The sequence below is a fragment of the Necator americanus genome, chromosome IV, assembly GCF_031761385.1.
Source record: "Necator americanus strain Aroian chromosome IV, whole genome shotgun sequence".
Taxonomy (NCBI): Eukaryota; Metazoa; Nematoda; class Chromadorea; order Rhabditida; family Ancylostomatidae; genus Necator; species Necator americanus.
In genome coordinates this window covers 11,652,924-11,671,355 of record NC_087374.1, presented here as the reverse complement: position 1 = coordinate 11,671,355, position 18,432 = coordinate 11,652,924, and the positions used below count along the sequence as shown (strand labels likewise).

Sequence of the window (18,432 nt, the reverse complement as noted above, 5' to 3'; positions counted from 1 at the left end):
CCTCAGAAATTACAAAAAAAAAATTGTATTAGCATTTCAAGTATTAGTACATATATATATCACGCATAATTATATATAATGTATGCTGGGGTTAATAAGGTTAGGAATAGAGTCACAAATTCTATCATACGTTTCCTTCTACTATTTTTCAAACGTCTATTATTTTTTTCAAAATTTATTTATTTTTCAATTTTTCTTCAAATTTTTGATTTTTATTCATCAACACAGATCTCTCAATCAACAATAAAGCTAACAAAATATCTACCCATTGACCCCCGTCCATCGATCGAGCGGATTGTAAATTACACTTATTCCAAAAATCACTGCAAATTAATCACGAAATTGATGTGGTGTGGTAACCTGATGGAAATGATTGTTTAGGGTGTTGATTATCAAATGACCTGGGAACCTCCTTAGATCCTAGGTAAGAACGTAAGAACGCATTACTTTGTAGATGCTCCGGTTCCCTTAGCAGCTTATTCGTTGGTTGTAATTGAATAGTCTGGTAAAAAGACCTCAGTGATCTTCGACCGCTCGCTTGTGGAGGCGGCGCGTGCACAAAGGTTAAGCGTTTCCATGTGCCTTGTAGGAACAAGCACCGCTTTCAAGTTTTCACTTCACGTTTTTCAGGAGTTAGGAGAGACGTTGAGCGAGGCCACGCTCATCTTCGTAATTTTCATCCCGAACTTTGTGTTTTCCGGCAGGTTTCCCATTTGAGTCAATTCCTTGCTTTCAAAGAAATTAAGAACCGTATAAAGAAACTCATTAACAACTCTAGGAATTTTCACGGATGGTTACTGTAAATCCTTCCTTTTGATAATAATGAGCAAGTCTAGCGTTAAATCTATGCTCAGCATTTGGAACAAACAAGCTTCGCTGAAAAACGGAAACTCCAAATTTCTCTGTTAAAATAATCCCTGTTTCACTGACCTCTTATAGACTCTTTTACGGGCGCGTTGCGTTTTGAGGTCTCCTCTGTAGGCGGTGTGGAGGAGGGAGGAGGGCATGTTGTTCAATGTATTTCCTTTGACATTTTCATTGACGATTTCGTTTTTCTTCGAGCAAAAGAGATTTCACGATCGACGATGCAGTCAGTGACCTTTCTTCACTTTTCGTCGCCGTTAGGATCCCGCCGAAGTATCAGGGGTAAGCACATAAGCAATGAACTATTATTAAAGTTAAAGGATAAAGTTCCTGGCGTTAAACAATCCGCTTGGGATGCGCCCCCACGTTCACTTCAATTCTGAATCGTTTGAGGTTCTCGAACGTAACTGGCCTATTCAATGACTTGCGGTAGCTAGCCAATTTGTCAAGTCAGTGTTTTTATCCTCCCAGACAATTATGGCACCAATTTATCGACCCCGTAGGCTGAAAGACTTGATGGACACTAGGGCGGATTCGAACCTCCGATCGATCGTGCAGGAAGCGGAACCTCTAACCGTTACACTACATCCGTCCCGAGTTATTATTATTGTGGAATATTTGCTTCTGTCTGGTTTAGAGTGTGAATGCATAAAAACATGTTTTATATGGCGATACCACAACTCGTGGCCTTCACTTTTGTAACAATTAAGTTCAAATCTTTTATCACACCCATATGAAATGGCGGACAATCAGCCACCTGAAGAACATTCACGTCATTTCATGTTGTTTCCTTCTCGAGCAGGTGTTAATGTGACTACAGAATTTGTTACATGTATGGAGAAGTATTAAAAGTCAATACGTGCCAACACTGGCCTAGAAAATTTAGAAAAAAAAGCGGTGATTTTGAATTGTCTGACAACGATCGGGATGGACGTCCTGTTGAGTTTGATAGTGACGCTGTAAAATTACTGGTGGAAACTCATCCCAAACTAAGTATTCAGGGAATAGCAAGCACTTTTCAGGCCACGTAAACAACAGTCCAGAGACATATTCAAGAAATTGGGAAGGTTTACAGGCAGGGTATATCCTCACATATTCCACCAAAATACTGCCACATCGCATGCAGCAAGATTAACCCAGGAAAAATAGGGCAGCCAAACTGGGAGATTTTACCACATCCCATATTCTTCATATACCACCATCTAGTTTCCGTTTACTTCGAAACATTCCTGAACAGGAACAGGAACATTCCCCTGCAACATTCCTTAGTGGAAAAAAAATCCAAAAATATCAATGAAGCACGACCTCATCAAGAATCATATTTTTCTTCAAAAGAAACAAAATTATATGGACAAGGCGATTGAAACTCCGCCAGCAAGATGCCCGAAAGATCTGGATAACGTCGGAGATAGCAGAATTGACTAAAGAAAAACTATATGTAAGTGAATTCCTTTTTTGTCACTAAAATAACTGATTACTTATGCGTGCCCCTAATTGCTCGAGGTAACTGCGCTGTGTATGGAGAGGGCATCATAGGCTGATCCAGTGGTCAAAAATGATTTTTCAGGTTCATAAATAGCAACTTTTATCTCTGAGATTTTTTGTTGAACACCATCAAAGAGGAAGGATTGAAGATTGATTATGATTGAGGAAAGGAAGGAAAGATTGATAATTATTAATTTAATTAGGAATCACAATTAAATCTATCAATGAAAGAATATTTACTAAGTAGATTTACTAATAAATATCATGATGGTTTCAATATTAAACTAACCTAATTTCTCAATTTGTTGTTGTAGCTGTTGTTATATTCAATTTGAATTTTTAATAAAAAAATATTTGAGGTTATGTATGCTACACTATTTTTCGCTGTATGCTTCGTTCCAAGCGAGTGATCCTACATTTCGATTCGCGTTGCCATCGAGTGCATTCATTTTCAAGCTGGAGCACACATATGTACGCATCAACAGAAACGTTAATTAACGAGAATTTAACCCTCCTCAGCATGGCTCCAGAATGTGACGTCTGAAAAATGGTTTTCCTAATAGAGTGACCATTCAGTACATATCTTTACACCCTGCGATCGACGGCAGGAAATTACAGTCATCCTAAAATATAGGGAAAACAAAATGAACGACTCCTTGCGGATTTATAAAATAGACTTTCCGAACCAAACTCTGCATTAAACATCGATTTTTCAAGACGTGATTTCGGAGTTTTCTTTTCGAATTTGCATTGCAGAATTTGCAAAAATTTCCATGATTTTCAAAGTGCTCGTAGCAGAACTGATCCTGTAAGAATAAACCTGTTACGGGACCTGTGTAGATTAGAGAAATTGTGAAGAATAACCTAAACACTCCTTTAGTAGTCGTGAAAATTTCATAAATAAATTCGAACATTTCAGTACAATGCTGTCTACGAGACATTTCATTTCAGTACAATGCTGTCTAAGAGACAGTCACTGATCCACAATTAGTGCAATTGGAAGCACTCGGAAAGGGAAAGATCATTTTTTTTATTAGTTTTATTTTTCGTACTTCTCTGGGAACAGTACACTCTTGTTCGGCTCAGCGAAAGATCCCAAAACGGTCATTAGCCGTTGTGGGCGCAGTTAGCCGATGGACGTACGGTCGGACGGCCTCACTGTGTTGTGTATTGTCAGCAACCCTCATATACACCACTTGAAAGCACTTGAATGCCGAGTATCGCTAGCACACTGCCACTCCTCCAGTGCACCACTCTAGTTGTCGACATGAGCACAAGAAACAACAAATTATTATCTCATTCGAGGGGTTTTTTTTTTCTCTCTTGAAGAATTTTCTTCGGGAGGAAACGGAACTGCCCCGAGACTCTGATTCCTATAGCACATAGACATCGTGTGAATGCGTAATCTCGTCTGCCATATCATTAGTGCGCCTCTCATGCAATATTCGTACGCTTTTGTATGTGCCCATCCATGCTCAGTCATCGATACACACTCTTAGTCCACAGAACAATTCCAGATCATCCAGGTACATGCATACATTTATTGGGAACTGAGCGATTCAATGATCGAACAATGCGTTTTCCGCGCCTGAATCCATTGTTGTCATCGCAAGATTTGTCGAGGATTCGAACAATTGCGAATTTCATGCGAGATTTGACAAAATGTTGAGTCTAATGAATGCCATATATTTGTAAGTAAATATAGATAAATGTGGATAAATATATATGTATAAATACAAATCCGTTAGTCAATCCCTCTCAGTGCTGCGGTTTTTAATTTCGATTTTTCTTTTTTTTCTGATTTTTTTAAATTTCAATTTACCTGTTCACGAATCCGTAGATTCCGAAGATTGTTTATTTTTTTGTTATTTGATAGAATTTACTCCAAAGTCTCGACACAACACTGTAAATCTTTGCAAAAAAATATTCTTCTCTTGCAAAAAAAATTGGGAAAAAAATGTTTGTGATTTTTTTCAGAAATAAAAAGCAATACACTGTTTGGAGCACGAACACAATAAATCACTCACGATTTTTTCATTCCAACCACTTTATTAAATATTCTATGAAGTTTTCTTCAGTAGAGTATTTCTCAAAAACACAAATGTTAAATTGCAAATACGATCTTCCGTAAAACTGCATCGGCTTCCTTAATTTTTTCCCCTAAAAAGAGTTTATGAATACATGCTCATCATGTTTGATTTATTGCTGCAACCATCATTTTGCATGTCTCAGTGCTTCCCTTTACGTTTTTTCTTCTTCATGTCAACCATTTATTTCTACAACGGCTATGGTGGGAACCAAAATGTGGCCAATTTTAATAGAGCTGTAAAGTTGAGCTAATTTTGACTGAGAACAAGGAAAATTTTTGCCGAGAGAAAGGATGCTCAATTGTTGGTGATTTTAACTTGCCATCATGAATATCTATTGAACAAAAATTCTGGCTGTCTTCCTGAATTGTGTTTCTACAAAAAAAAATCCACGAATCTCCTTGTCTGAAGATAATCACAGTGTGAGTGAATGGACGATAATTTCATTACCGTTATGCCATCTTTACGGTAACATTCTACGTTTTGCTCCTTCTTTTTTCACGTTTTCTTTTCGTGAACCGTTTGATAATCATTTTTTTTTTCGAATGTCTACATTACACTCCAAGTCGTTCTGTGCAAAAAAAAATTGGGAAATGTGCTTTGTTTTGGTATCTGTGGCAAAATCCTGACAAATTTTCTTATTTTCTTCTTATTTTCTTTTTTTTTACAACCATCAAAGACAGACCAAGACAATGTCTTCCTAATTTAAGAAGTTATCTTCTCTCCGCACATTCGCATCTTTCCTTTCGTTTGAGAGGAGGTGATTTCGACGATTAAACTAGCATGAGCTTCATTTTCTTTTTTTTTTGCATTTTTTGCTTGTGACAATCCTTTCGAAACGTAGAAAACATTGCAGCTATTTTGCCCTATGCACATCCATACCTTTTTCTGTTAATTCCATCAGAACCTTTTCTAAAACCTCTTCTTTTTTTTCCGTTTCTTCGAAAGCGATAATCCGAAATTGAATTAAGCATGGACGCACAGTAAGCCAGTAGCTTTTCGTTCACTGCTGGCTGCTGCAGAACTCAGCTCAACACATCTGGAATGGCTGTCACAATTGTGGCCGCAAGGGCCACGGCTGAGCGCGACCGTTGTTAATTCCCATTAATTGCGTACAGTTTGATGTATTGCCGGTCGGTTTGCTCTTATTCGATCGTTCGAGACTACGAATTAGACCTGCTGTCACTCTTTCTCGATTACCTCTCCTTTAACCTCAACCACACACACATTCACCGTGGACAATCGAGTCAATTGCACTTTTGTTCCCCGAAAAGGACACTGTCACTCACATAACGAGTTCACTAATTGTTTTTTTTTTCGGCTAAACGTTCTGCTGTACGCTCACATGATTTTGTATGAACCTGAATATTCGGCGAATCACAGCTATTTCTGAATGAATTGAACAGATACCAGAAATAGTTTTTCTTAACTACATGAAATTAAACCCGGTATCTAACTCCATAGATCTTTGAGCAGCGGAACGGTTCGCCAATTCGTCTTCCTTTACTTTCCATCTTCTGAAAAGTCTGAACTTTAATTTTAATTAAGAACCCGAGAAAGAAAATAGCGAGTAAGAAGTAATGCAACATTCATTTTTCCATACAATTTCAAAAATAGCCAATAATTTTTTAGAAAAATTACAGATCTGTAAGAAAGTCTCACCAATAACCATTATTACTGCGTACGACAGCACTATAGCTATTGAAAAAAAGAGCTGGTATTTTTTTGTTTCAGTCCTTAACAAGTTGCGCGAGTGCTCGGAACTTTTCCCCACGAAATGTTCTGAAAAAAAGTTCCATTTATTTCATTCCCATAAAATATTAACTTTGTTAATCTCAGTTCAAGATCAATTTTATATGATCCTTTAGCATGACACTTTTTGAAAAGTAAGATTTTTTTCCTTGATAGAAGTCACCTCTTGCTGAAGCGGTTCTCATTTAAAGTACTCTGCGACCGATATACGTGTTGTTTGTACTGCCATCTGGCTATAACAGAATACCTGAAAGTAATACCTGTTAGAAAAGTTCCAGTTTAAAGTTTAGCCACTAAATAAATATATGTACATTCGGAGTATATGACCAGCATACTGTATGTATATTATATACTATTAGGCTATCTCATAAATAATGCAGTTTTTTGTTCAACCTCATGAATTGAAGTCTGGAGGGAATTTCGGAAGAGAAGCATTGGAGGTCTACCAAAAAAAAAACGGAAAAGGACTGTAGGAAGTGAATGAACGAATATTTCAGAAATGAGAAGGAAAACTTCTGTTTTTCTTCGTATTAAGAAACGAAAAATGTTGGAATGCCACATTATTTGTGGAATAATCCAATGCATAAACACTATGTACGTAGTTCATACATATATACACTACGTAAGTATTTATATGTACATATATTCAGGGTTCCATATACATATTTCTCGTCTTAGGTTAGGGAGAGCATGGAGAGGGTATGGGAGGTAGGCAGATAAGTTTTTGGTGGTTAGGAAAATGTTTCTTCCTAGATTTTTCATATGCTTCCGTTAAATTTCAAACTATTCCGCAATCATGAAACACTGTGTATTTGCTTTAGGAAACATTTTTGCTCAAGGTGATCGATAGAACCTGGCAACTTACCTCTCTTTCAATCCCAATTTTTCTAATGGAGACGATTTAATCACGAAAGTAACGGAAGCTAGTTTTTTTTTTGACATACATTTAAGCTAATTGTTAGATATACCGCTAGCCTCCATAGCAGATTCCGATTTCAAAATGTTTATGCACACTTGAAAATTTTGGTCACGATGATTTTCTTCTGAAGAGTCTGTCCACAGTTGTGCTTGGTTCTTTCCACTTCGGATCTCGTAGTGTGTGAAGTTCAATGAAGCTGATAGCCAGTTCTCAAATATTTGGATGCACTTTTTCCGAAGTGCTGGTTTTTGGCGACAATGCAACTGTGGAGTGTAATGAGGATACGTTTCTTATGTGACGAAAAAAACACATTTGTTATCTCCCGCTTCTAAAAACCTCTTCCTAAGTTTTCCTTGCAATAGATCTGACATTACATACAAAATATATTAACTTGCGAATCATTTTAGTAGTAATTAGAATATGGCTAATTTTTTTTTATCCACTGTAATATCATGAAACATCGGTGGAAACAGAGAAACAAAAAATTTTTTTTGAAGTTTTTGGAAAGTTTTCAACGAAGTGGAAGCGGTTTTATAGCAAGTGAATCCATCACTGTTTTCCGCCCGTTCTTGATCACGTCTCGAGGGAATTTTCAACGGAATTAGTTCTGCACAGAGAAATCCAGCTACAGCGGATGTTGTTGACTATCAAAATCCTTTGTAGTGCTGTACATTTATGTTTACATTGTTGTTTTTATTTCCATAGATTTCTCTACTTCTGCTATAAGACAAAGCAGTAGTTCCTACATTTCTCTGCTTCCGTGTCCTTTAGAATTTCTCAGCCTTTGAAAACATATGAGAGCGTTCAGGTGGAACTAGAGCGCTTGCGAATGGCAACTAGTCAAGCGATCCTGACAGTATCCAAAAACTAGGTCCTAGCTTTAAATTCGAAAAGTTTGGGGAAACCTTGCCAAAGGTGCTCCTGTTAATTATTTCCGTGCTCTAATCCATAAGGCTCACCTGAACTTACACGTGACTCAAATTTCTTCTTCATAATATGATCGATCATAATGAAAAACAAACAAACCAGGAGTAGTCAGCGTCCTGCGCGTTAATTATCGTTCCAGGTCGCCTTTATGACTTTGCCAAAGGTTTACGGAAGGCTTTATTAGATTTCGTTGATGCCGTGGTTCAGCACGTATTTTGTCATCGGAGCCGATTGTCCGACGGCAGCCTTTGTCTTCCGAATCCGAAACGATGTCAAATAGACTGTTCACTGATCCACCATTGTTTCACACCATTAGCAACACAGCAAACATTTCACGTCGGGGGATTTGTTGCAGTTCTCGCGCGCTCTCGCACACACATACACTCATTTTACCTCTCCGATACTCTCCGATGAGTTGGTTGAGTAGCACTCATCGCAAGTCACTACTTCCTGTTAATTGTATCAAATTACTGACGGCAACGGCAACTCTTTCATAAATTTCATTACGGACCTTCGAATACATATGGCGCTCAGCTCATCTCAGAGAACACCGTTTTTTTTTTCAATCTGGCACCTCTGCTTAAATTATTAGATCCATAATTTTCCTTCAGGGTTGCTTAGCTTCCACTAAAAGTCAGTATCTTTCGGTAAAACTAATTCAACACTTCGAATTTCCTATTCGGGTACGCCTCAACATCCTATTCGTGTGGAAAGTCTTCCAACTCTTCCACAACTTTTTTGTTTCCTTTTTTCCGGCTTTCTATTCGCAGAGTCGTGTCATTTGCGTCATTCGCTGGAATTTCAAATCACCATCCCATTTCCTATTTTATTTATGTCTTTAGCCGAGCGGTTGGTTGGCGCTTGACAGATCAGCGTTGCGCTTCGATTTAAGCTCCAGAATATACGGCAGTGCTGTAAATAACGCGTATACGGCCTTAATATGTCATATGCGAGAGTACAAAGCTGAATATTAAAGGACACTATTGAGGCGGGTAATGATCGTGATGTGGGTTACGTGGATGTGAATGAGCTTCCACCATTTTCCCATTACGTTGCACTTTTGTCATTTTGATTACCGATGGTGCTCATGTGAATGAAAGAAATGAGTGCGTGCAATCATTCTGGATGCGAAATTATGAAATTACTGAGAAATTTCTCTTTCTACAAACGAGAATTGGCTGTACAAGCAAACTTAAGCCATAACACAGTGTTTTTGAGTATATAAGCTTGTTTTGTGGATTTTTCAGAGAGGTTTTTTTTTCCCTGAACTCTTCGATATTTACATACATAGTATATGTAGTGCCTGGTATAAAGAATATTCAAAGTAATGCGAAGAATGTGTGAAATGAAAAAAGAAACTGCTTATTTGACTAAGTTTATCTGGAGTTTCTGGTGACGATTTGCAAAAGTTCTTTTTTTTTCTAATTTTTTGGTTTTTTTTTTCTTCTAGATGTTCTCTATTTTTCGAAATTTAGTCTGCCGTTAGAGGCCTCTTTGTCCGGCAACAAACTATCGCTGAGCCTCTCCCTTTGAAACGTTATCCGTTGCAGGAAGTTACTAAAAGCCTTTTGTTCGAGGTCGTTTCATTGGTATTTAATGCGTAATGATCCTATTTTCCCTGAAAGAATGTACATACAAATAGGTTCATCCGGGAAATCTGCTTCTGAACTGGAATCGCTTTGTTTGTTCATTATAATAGGAGAGGTTACTTAACGTATTTGCCTTCTCCCCTAATTCACATTTGAAAGACATACTCTGGATTCTCAGCATAATCTATAGAATAGTTCTCGTTCTATTTTTTTTTCTTTCGGAAAATAAACTGACCAATTTTCATGCATTTTCCGCAAATGTCTCCAATCATTTTTTCCAGAGAACTCTGAAAATTTTCAGTGTCTTATAGGTTTTTTTGTTAACTTTTGTATCATATGGACATTTCCTGTATCGTACGTACGATGACAAGCAAGATTCCTTTGCAGCTCTTTATTGTTTCTTTTCTACTTTTCATTCGTGTCTGACTAAAGTATGTTTGTATAGAAGAAAATTCTTAACAAAGAAAATAAATGAGACTGTGTACAGCACAAAGCGAAAAAAACATCTACTTGTCAATGAGGATAAAGTTAAAGTTATTTAACTTTAACTTTATCCTCTTATTGAAAAATAGATTATGTTTTTTTTTTATTTTTCACTGAGAGGATATGATGCAATAATATGAAGAATGAAGACAGTATAACTGTAAAACTTCTGAACTTCTGATGTGGGAGTATTTTTCAACGACAAACGTATTTTTAGTACCAGTCAACGTGAAGATTTCATAAAAATGTGACATAATGCTATAAAGAAGATCTAACGCCGCATCCAGACGTTTGATTGCGTCTGTCTGATTGAGGCTGCCGAGGAAAAAAATGGTGGATTTCATTCTATTACATTTTTTCACTTGTCACAATTTTCTATTTCTCTTTCATGCCCTTTATCTGAACGCACACCTAATTCTTCCTTTATCTGAACGCACACCCACGCTTTAGGATATTTTATTTGTTCCTTTATTTATTTACTTAAACCAATGACACACCAAAAAAGAAAAAGAAAAGAGCGCATCTGATCTGAAACTTGACATTTAAAACTTTTTTAAAAGAAAAAACTCAATTCGGCATTCAATTTTTTCTGTGAGCGGTACCTGGCGCAGTCCTTTTCGTGGCGGATAACACATCAAACATGTTCATCGTCGTACTCCGCGATTCTGAGGCATCTGTGGTGCCTCAGAATGTGATTCAGTGAAGAAAAGTCATTGAGAGTCTATTCCAGCCAAGGAAAGACCCTATCGGTTTCTGTGTGAGACACATAAATTAGTTTTTTAGAATGAAAAGCGGATAATACTCAGGGATAGCGGGGATTTTAACACAAATCCTGGATTAAGTGCCATTAAAAATGTGGGGAATCCGTAGCGTTCAGCTGAAATCACCAGTATTTGCTGACGATAGCACTGGTAATTCCAGCGCAATGTTCTAGAAAAGTACCGTGTGCTGCTTCTGCCACCCGAGACGGTACCGTATGCCTTTTCTGGACTCTGCAAGCTAATCGGACACACCAAGATTCTTGGACCAGCCCGTCTGTTAGTCGTTCTTTTGTCGAACATTCTTTCCGAAAATTCTTGCCCACTACACTTTTTTATCCTACGTGTTCTCTCTTCTCGTAATTCGTGTACACCGTTAGTTCTACAAAGAAAAGAGCCGGAAAGGGAGCGGAACGTTTCTCAACTCGCTCTTCTTCAACCATTAAGAACACATGCATAGTTGCCGCTACTGTTACACATACAGTTTTTATTACTACATATCCGGAAGCCATATCATTACATTATGTAATAACGTGTCGGTAAGGCGTTACATCCATTAAATCTATTTAGGAAATAACCTAATACATATTAAATTATGTCATAAGAAAAAACTAAAGTGAACCTTCCAGCAGAATTTTCCAAGTTAATCACTGCTTGGTGTTTTCTGAATCCTTTCCGCTTTTAATTTTTACAGTACCCCTTCTAATTTCCGTTCATTAAATGGGTCTAAAAGTATCACAGCATACATATACATATTTATGGAGCAGTTCAAAAAATGAATATGAGGGATAAAGAATAAAGTTTCTTGCGTTAATCAATCCGCTTGAGGTGCGCCGCCCACGTTCACTTCAATTCAGAATCGTTTGAGGTTTACGAACGTGTATCTGGCCTATACAATGACTTGCGGTGGCTAGCCGATGTGTCAAGTCAGTGTTTTTATCCTCCCAGACAAGTCTGGTACCAATTTATCGACCCCGGAGGGATGGAAGGTTTGGTGAGCACTAAGGCGGATTCGAACCTCCTATCGATCGTGCAGGAAGCGGAACCTTTAACCGCTACACTACACACATGTATATAAAATTTCACTTTAATAATAGTTGGGCCCCACCGTTGTTAAAATTCTTCTGCTCTCTGTGCACTTTTTCCGCTTAGTTTTCCTAACTACTCAGTATTTTCTCGTTCACTTTTAAATATTGTTAGAGATTTACCTACATGATCTCCCCATCCCTTGCACAACAATCAGAATTTCCAGTAAATGCTTCTCAGGCTCTTGTGGTCATTTTCATACGTTTTTGGAATTCGGACATATGTTAGGAGGGTTAGAAAAGAAAAAAGCTCATACTGGGTCGCATGAAAAATTAGCTTATGTATTTTACGACTGAGATGAATGCAAGTGCATAGAATATGGTGTGTTGGTGATTCCCTTTAATAAATGCCCTCGTAAGCCGTCATTAGCTGTGCGGGTAAACTGAGTGAAATGAAACGAACCCCGCGTTAAATGTTGCCCTCTTGTGAGAATGCGTAGTGGAACGCAATGCAATACAGATGTATGCTATGTATGTCTATGAGGATTTTCGTTGCAAAACAAGAAGTGCGAAGTAATTTCGTCTTTCCATGTGCATATTAGCGAGAGCAAAACCGTTGCTCTTAACGGATGAATATTATCCGGAAACATTTCGTTCGAGAAGGTCTCGAACGAATCTCATTTCCGTAGACGCACACGGTTTTTTGCGAGGTCATAAATTTACATCACCACCGCGCTGCTTTCCACGTTCAACGATTCAATGTTTAATTCAAACTTCATCACGCAATCTATTCCTATAAGCAATTAAGGATTCCACGCTTCACAGAAAATATGAACTTCTCGTTGATAACGCAACAACCAACTCGCAGCGTTGTTTCTAATAAGTTTCCGCTGAAACGACAGCATTTCGTTTCAATCCGTACTTTTCGCGTGTTGCGATGAATAGAAAACGCGTGACTAAACGAGCAAAAACTCACGTCTTGTCAATTACACCCTGTCAGTTTCTAGTATTACGAATTTTCCCCGGTTTTTTTTCCCAAAGCTACAGCCGGTTGGCACTTCGCACCCCTCACCGAGCGGTTAGCGGAGCGGGTTTCGTTAAGCACAACCATCTGTGATCGCTTTCATCTTTTGCCGTCCATCCAGCAGAAACTGTCTGGCCGTCACTCAATACTCGACCATTGGATTACACGAATCCCACATAAATCCCCACATCTTGGCACACGGCTTTTTGTGTTTGTTTGCCCACGACCGCTCCCGGGTCAACCACAAGCAGCTCCTTATGCCACTTTTAGTAGGGGGTTACCGGTTTCAAGTCTCAGTACCGGTCAGTGAATGGTTGAGAATTTCCAGAAGAGCTGTCTGATTGTTGGTGTAATTAGTATGCTGGTGACAAACGCCTCTTTATTGGAGGAGGGCTATATGTACATATGTGTGATGGGCCGAATTAATGAATGGACACCGGACACCAACAATCACTATCAAACTGCTTCGCAAGAGTTCCTTAAAATGTTTTTCGTGAAAGCTGCTGAGGCCAAACATTTTTTGGTTATTTTCACACCTTTTTTAGCGTTCCTATGGTTTATCAATGAAGAACATACATAGACAAGTAAAAATCATTTTCTAAGCAGAGGAACGTAAAAAGTCATTTTTTTCCTTTTTTGCGATTGTCTTTCTTTTTTTTCCGCAGTCCTTGCTAATGCGCGCACAAACTCATATCCTGAGTTCTTCTTAACTCATACACAAATCAATAATCTCTGATTAATTTCTGATTTTTTTTGAGCTGTTATTTCTTAATCTTCATATCTTTTACATGCAGCTTACTGCAGAACTGCTACTTGACTGTTACCTAGTAAAGTTTTTAACGGGAAATAAAAATTTTAAAAAATATATGAAACCCATTTGTGCCACTTTTGTCATATAACACATTACTTTTGACGTATGTTCAGATCCTGCTCAAGTTTTTCTGCTATCATTTAACTAATGAAATCTGATCAAAGCGCCGAACCCAGATTTAACCAGCTCATATTCAGAATGTTAAAGTTTTCAGCTCGTGTTGCCAAAAGAGACGGATTAGTGTGTAGGCTATGTTGTGGATAGTAGAGAACTTAAACCGGATCATGATCTTTACCAACCAAAAATTCTAGTCCTTTTGTGCGATTTTTTTCGTGCCCTATATACATATATATTCTACATACAAGCTCCTAAGAAGGTTTCGAACACAACTGATGAGCGAATTCTCCGATCAGCACCCTTTTAGTGCCCAATCCTCGGCCCAATCCATGTTCCGCTCAGTTCCTTTCCTTGACTATATACTGAGAAGCACTGGTTTTCTTCATGGCTCTCCTTCCGTTTGTTGAGAGAGTCATTTTTCTAACTCCTTTGTTCTTTGCGAAGTGTGTAGTATCTAGTACGGACACAATTCATCATCGAATCCCCCATCGATTAAAGGATGGGAAACGAAGAAAGAACGAAGGCTGACAGTTGGATTACAATCCTTTGGCTGAGGAAAGTTTGTGAACAAGGGAATATGTGTGTCAGGTGAAAAAATATCTAAATTTTCCAGGGACCAGTATGAACAAAAACAAAAATATATAAAAAAACGGGAGAAAGAATTTGAAAAAATGACTTTAAAATCTCAACATTTCGCATAAGAACTTTGTCCTTTATCCGATAAAAACTTCTTTAAAAAATCGCTTCTCCCTGTTTGTTTTGTCAGCCGAAGTTCGGCAGAGAACTCGTAAACACGGCAATTCACTCAGCTACTCAAATATGCTATCAAGGACTAATAGTATAAATTTCTACCCGGATTTTATCACGTTTCATGTGAATATTGATCTTTTTCCTGGATTACCTTGGAAACAGAAATATGTTCACGAGTGGAACTGTAGGATTGGTCCCGGCCATTCCAACTATTCACCTCATTTACCACAACGAACTCTTTCGACGTACTCTCCCGCATTGTCCTTTACCTTCAACCACGAAATCGTCGGTCCTTACACCGGATGACTGACATCCGTGCGCGGATGTTCTCACATCGTCGGCCGTAGGACACGCCCCCACGATTTTCTCACAGTTACTGCATCTGGCAGTCCTCGAGACACGATTACGACAGCAGTTGTCATCGTCTGGACATCTCTTCCATTTAAGTGCTCTTCGCTTCGACTATGACCTTGTTCCTTTTTGATTTATATTGCTCACTAATCCTCAATGCTTAACGCTGAGGACGTTTTGGTCGAGCGCAAGGATTAGTGGCGATGTTGCAGCAGCTATAGTGTAGGTCTTACGCGTTTCTGTCATCTCACAAATTGTCTTTCTTTCCTTTCGCTGCTTCTTACGTCTTCCTCTAATTTGTTATTCAACAATTTCCGTCTTTCTTTCAAACCATGGATAGTTTGTTATGAAGCGTTGAAGCGAATAGAAATTATTCTGACTACGTGCAGCATCCTGTTTTCGTACCTCCATTTTCAGAACTAACAGAAAGGAAGAGTGGGGAAGAAAGAAAACATCACTGCGACAGCATCATCCAGCCCGGATTCCTTCAATTTTCTGCCTGTGAAATTATCCATGAAAAAGCGATGAAATGATCGTTCGAGACGTCACACTCTCGTTCATTCTATTCATTCCAGGATTTTTGTCATTCATAGGTAAGTTAGAAGTTTCCGAGCATTATTGCTTGTTTGACAGAAAATCACTCTAAGATTCTTCACTCTTCAATTGGAGTCTTCGATATCCAGCAACTCAAGATATTGGTGTTTTATAAAAAAAATATATTCTCCGTATAATTTCAATTTATTCGTATTGTTTACACTTGTTTTTGAGTCTCGTGTCCTCTTCTGTTCGCATTTCATTTACCGTTGCTCAGAGAGTTCGCACCAACGATTTTTTTTTGCACTTGAACTTTTCACTATGCTTAATATTTCAAAATCTTCCTTTTATAAAAGAGTTTCAAAAAATCAAGGACCCGATATCTTTGCTTCATTGGTGCCAATTATTATTCGGTGAAGAAAAATGCTGCATTTACATTATTTGATGTTACATTTTACTTACTTTACTGCAATATGTCAGCAATATGAGCGACTAGTAAAAAAAATCAAACACTCCTACTTCTGACGGAATTTTCTTTTGATTATAGAAAAATTTTGAAAAGTTTACTGTTCTTTTCAATGTTTGTTTATTATTGTCTTTTTAAGATCACTTTTACTTCTCTGAATATCACCTCTTTAAAAACTAATAATTCCTGTTCAATGAGAATTAAAATCCTTTTTCCAAACTATCTAGAGGTGTAAATTGAACTCATTTTCTCTCATAACAACTAGTTTAACTCTTCAGAAAAAATAATCAAAGCTTTTCTTTTATGGTTAACTTTCGTTCATATTTTGTTCTCAAACCTCATTGAATTCTGCCAACGTTCTCCGATCATGTTCTGAGCAGCAGTAGAGTATCAGGCTATAAGCACTTGTTCGTTTTTTTTTTTTGCTTTGCGGTTTTCGTGAGGTATCTATATTTCAAAGTAATGTAGCGCAGCTGCTTTCGTGAACTTTCAGTATACACTGCTAACCAGAATTTTTCTCAACGGGACGAACGATTCCTACGTTTTTCCATTCATCAAACATCACAAAAAATCATATGACTCTGGTAGTATTGGACTCATGATCACGAATAGCTGTATTTATGTTTACAGGACTGGTTTCCATATCGACATCATACTGCAATTTAAGGAAAGTTAACCGTAGAGGTCATCTCAAAAATAATACCATAGTTTATGTATATAAATTATACACTTGCACTGAAGTTGTATTTCTTCTCATCTAAAAGAGGTTTTTGGAGCATGGATGCTGAAAGTCCATCAGGAAATTGAAGAGAAAAATCAAGAAAAGTATATTTTAAACAAAAAAAAAAATTCGTTAACCTCACTTTTAGGAAGCAAATGTGTTATAGATTACTGTATTATTTATAGTATGACCCAATGCAATCCTGTTTTTACAGAGATTATCAACAGAATGCCTCAACGTCGAAGTTTAATTTTTATTTTAGTCACTTTCAAACCAGTAAACCGTTCTAGAGTAGCCCAATGTGCACGTGCTATAATCGTTTTATTTTCCATAAGCCTTAAAAATGACCTTGGTTCCTATTTATAATTTTTCGTTTCACAATGTTTTCTCAAAGAAACGGAAGAAACAAAGTTCTCTCTCTCTTTGGTCAAAGTCCTAGAGGCACTCGCTTCGACTCAGCGAACCTCTTTTTGAATTTTAAATAGTTGTCTGAAGTCGGTAATTAAAGGAAAGTATTGTTTTCAGAAGCAAAGAGGTCTTGTTTCGTACATATTTCACTGGTCATAATAGGGATTGATGGAAGTGCATGAGAAATCTCATACCAAAAAATTATTTTTATCCTAGGATCATGTGCATAGCGGAAATTAAGCGGAATAATGCACTTTCAGAACACAAGGTGCACTTTTTTTGAACTTATCTTTTTTTTTGGAAATGAGCTGGTAGAGGTAAAAAGTAGTCTTCTTAATCTGTGTTGTTTTTGAAATATGGAAATAAATCTTATTATGCGCATAGGTAAGGAAATTAGATGGTTAAGAAAAAGAATTCAAGAAAATAGAGATCTACCGATGTGTCATAACTCTGCAACGAAAAATCACTTCAGCAATGAGGAAAAAGTGAGCTAATGAGTGATTTAAACAGCTTCCATGTTTTTTTCAAACTAATATCTTTATGCACACAAGTCTCCTACGAGCTATTCGCTTTCTTCTTAGCTTTCTTCTCCATCAAAAAAGCTTTTTCCAGTGTGCTGTAAGCGAAAACACAAAGGCACTTCTGCCGAGCATTTTGGCTGCCGAAAGCATAATGGAATCAAATTGAACGGCTCGTTCCCTCGAATCACCTTCACCGTCCCGAACAGCCACCGATCATTCGAATCGTTCAGCAGATCACATTGTCAATTACGCGTTGAGGTGCTATGTCAGTTTAACGTTATCGACGGGACGAAACCCATCAAAGCGTTGTCACTTATTCGTCACCCTCAGCGCTGACAACTCGAGCAACACAGGTAGCGGAAATCGCAGTTGTAAATGACTGGAAGCCCCGCTTATCCGAGCGCATTCACTCATTTCACACTGAATCCACCGCCGATTCACTGCTTGTCGGAATCGTTGCCAGTTCATCTATGACGTTAACAACTGCGTTTTCCTCAAGAAATTAAAATCGGAGGAAAAATAAAGGAACAAAGGAAAGGAAAATAGATTAACAGCCTCACTGCAATACCACAAATGATTTTTTTTTGGTGAGTTTGGAAAAATGACAACATGTAAAATACGAAGACGGGTGGAAAACATGCAGATTGAGGGTGGTCCACAAAGCATTTGTTGTACCGGGGCTTTCAGGTCCCACGTTCCTCTCGACTATAAAAAATCATGCATCACCAGTAATTTTAATTACAAAATTGATTATTTCAAATTGAGAAGCGCTTTTGACTTTTTTAACTTCCATCTCACCCGCTTTCCAATAGTAATTCTGAGGTGATAGGTGATTTTAGC

The 18,432-nt window shown here is 37.8% G+C and overlaps 1 protein-coding gene across 2 annotated transcripts in view; it reads left to right on the top strand.

Annotated features, from left to right (window-relative positions):
• Positions 1-15,471: 15,471 nt before the first annotated feature.
• The window catches only part of RB195_000973 (uncharacterized protein), a gene marked incomplete at both ends in the record, with an annotated part of 43,490 nt that continues 40,529 nt past the window's right edge, over positions 15,472-18,432 (top strand). For both annotated transcript variants that reach the window (XM_064197542.1, XM_064197541.1), the window contains one exon: positions 15,472-15,535. In XM_064197542.1, the coding sequence (XP_064053422.1) occupies positions 15,472-15,535 (64 nt within the window). The remainder of the gene's footprint in view (positions 15,536-18,432) is intronic.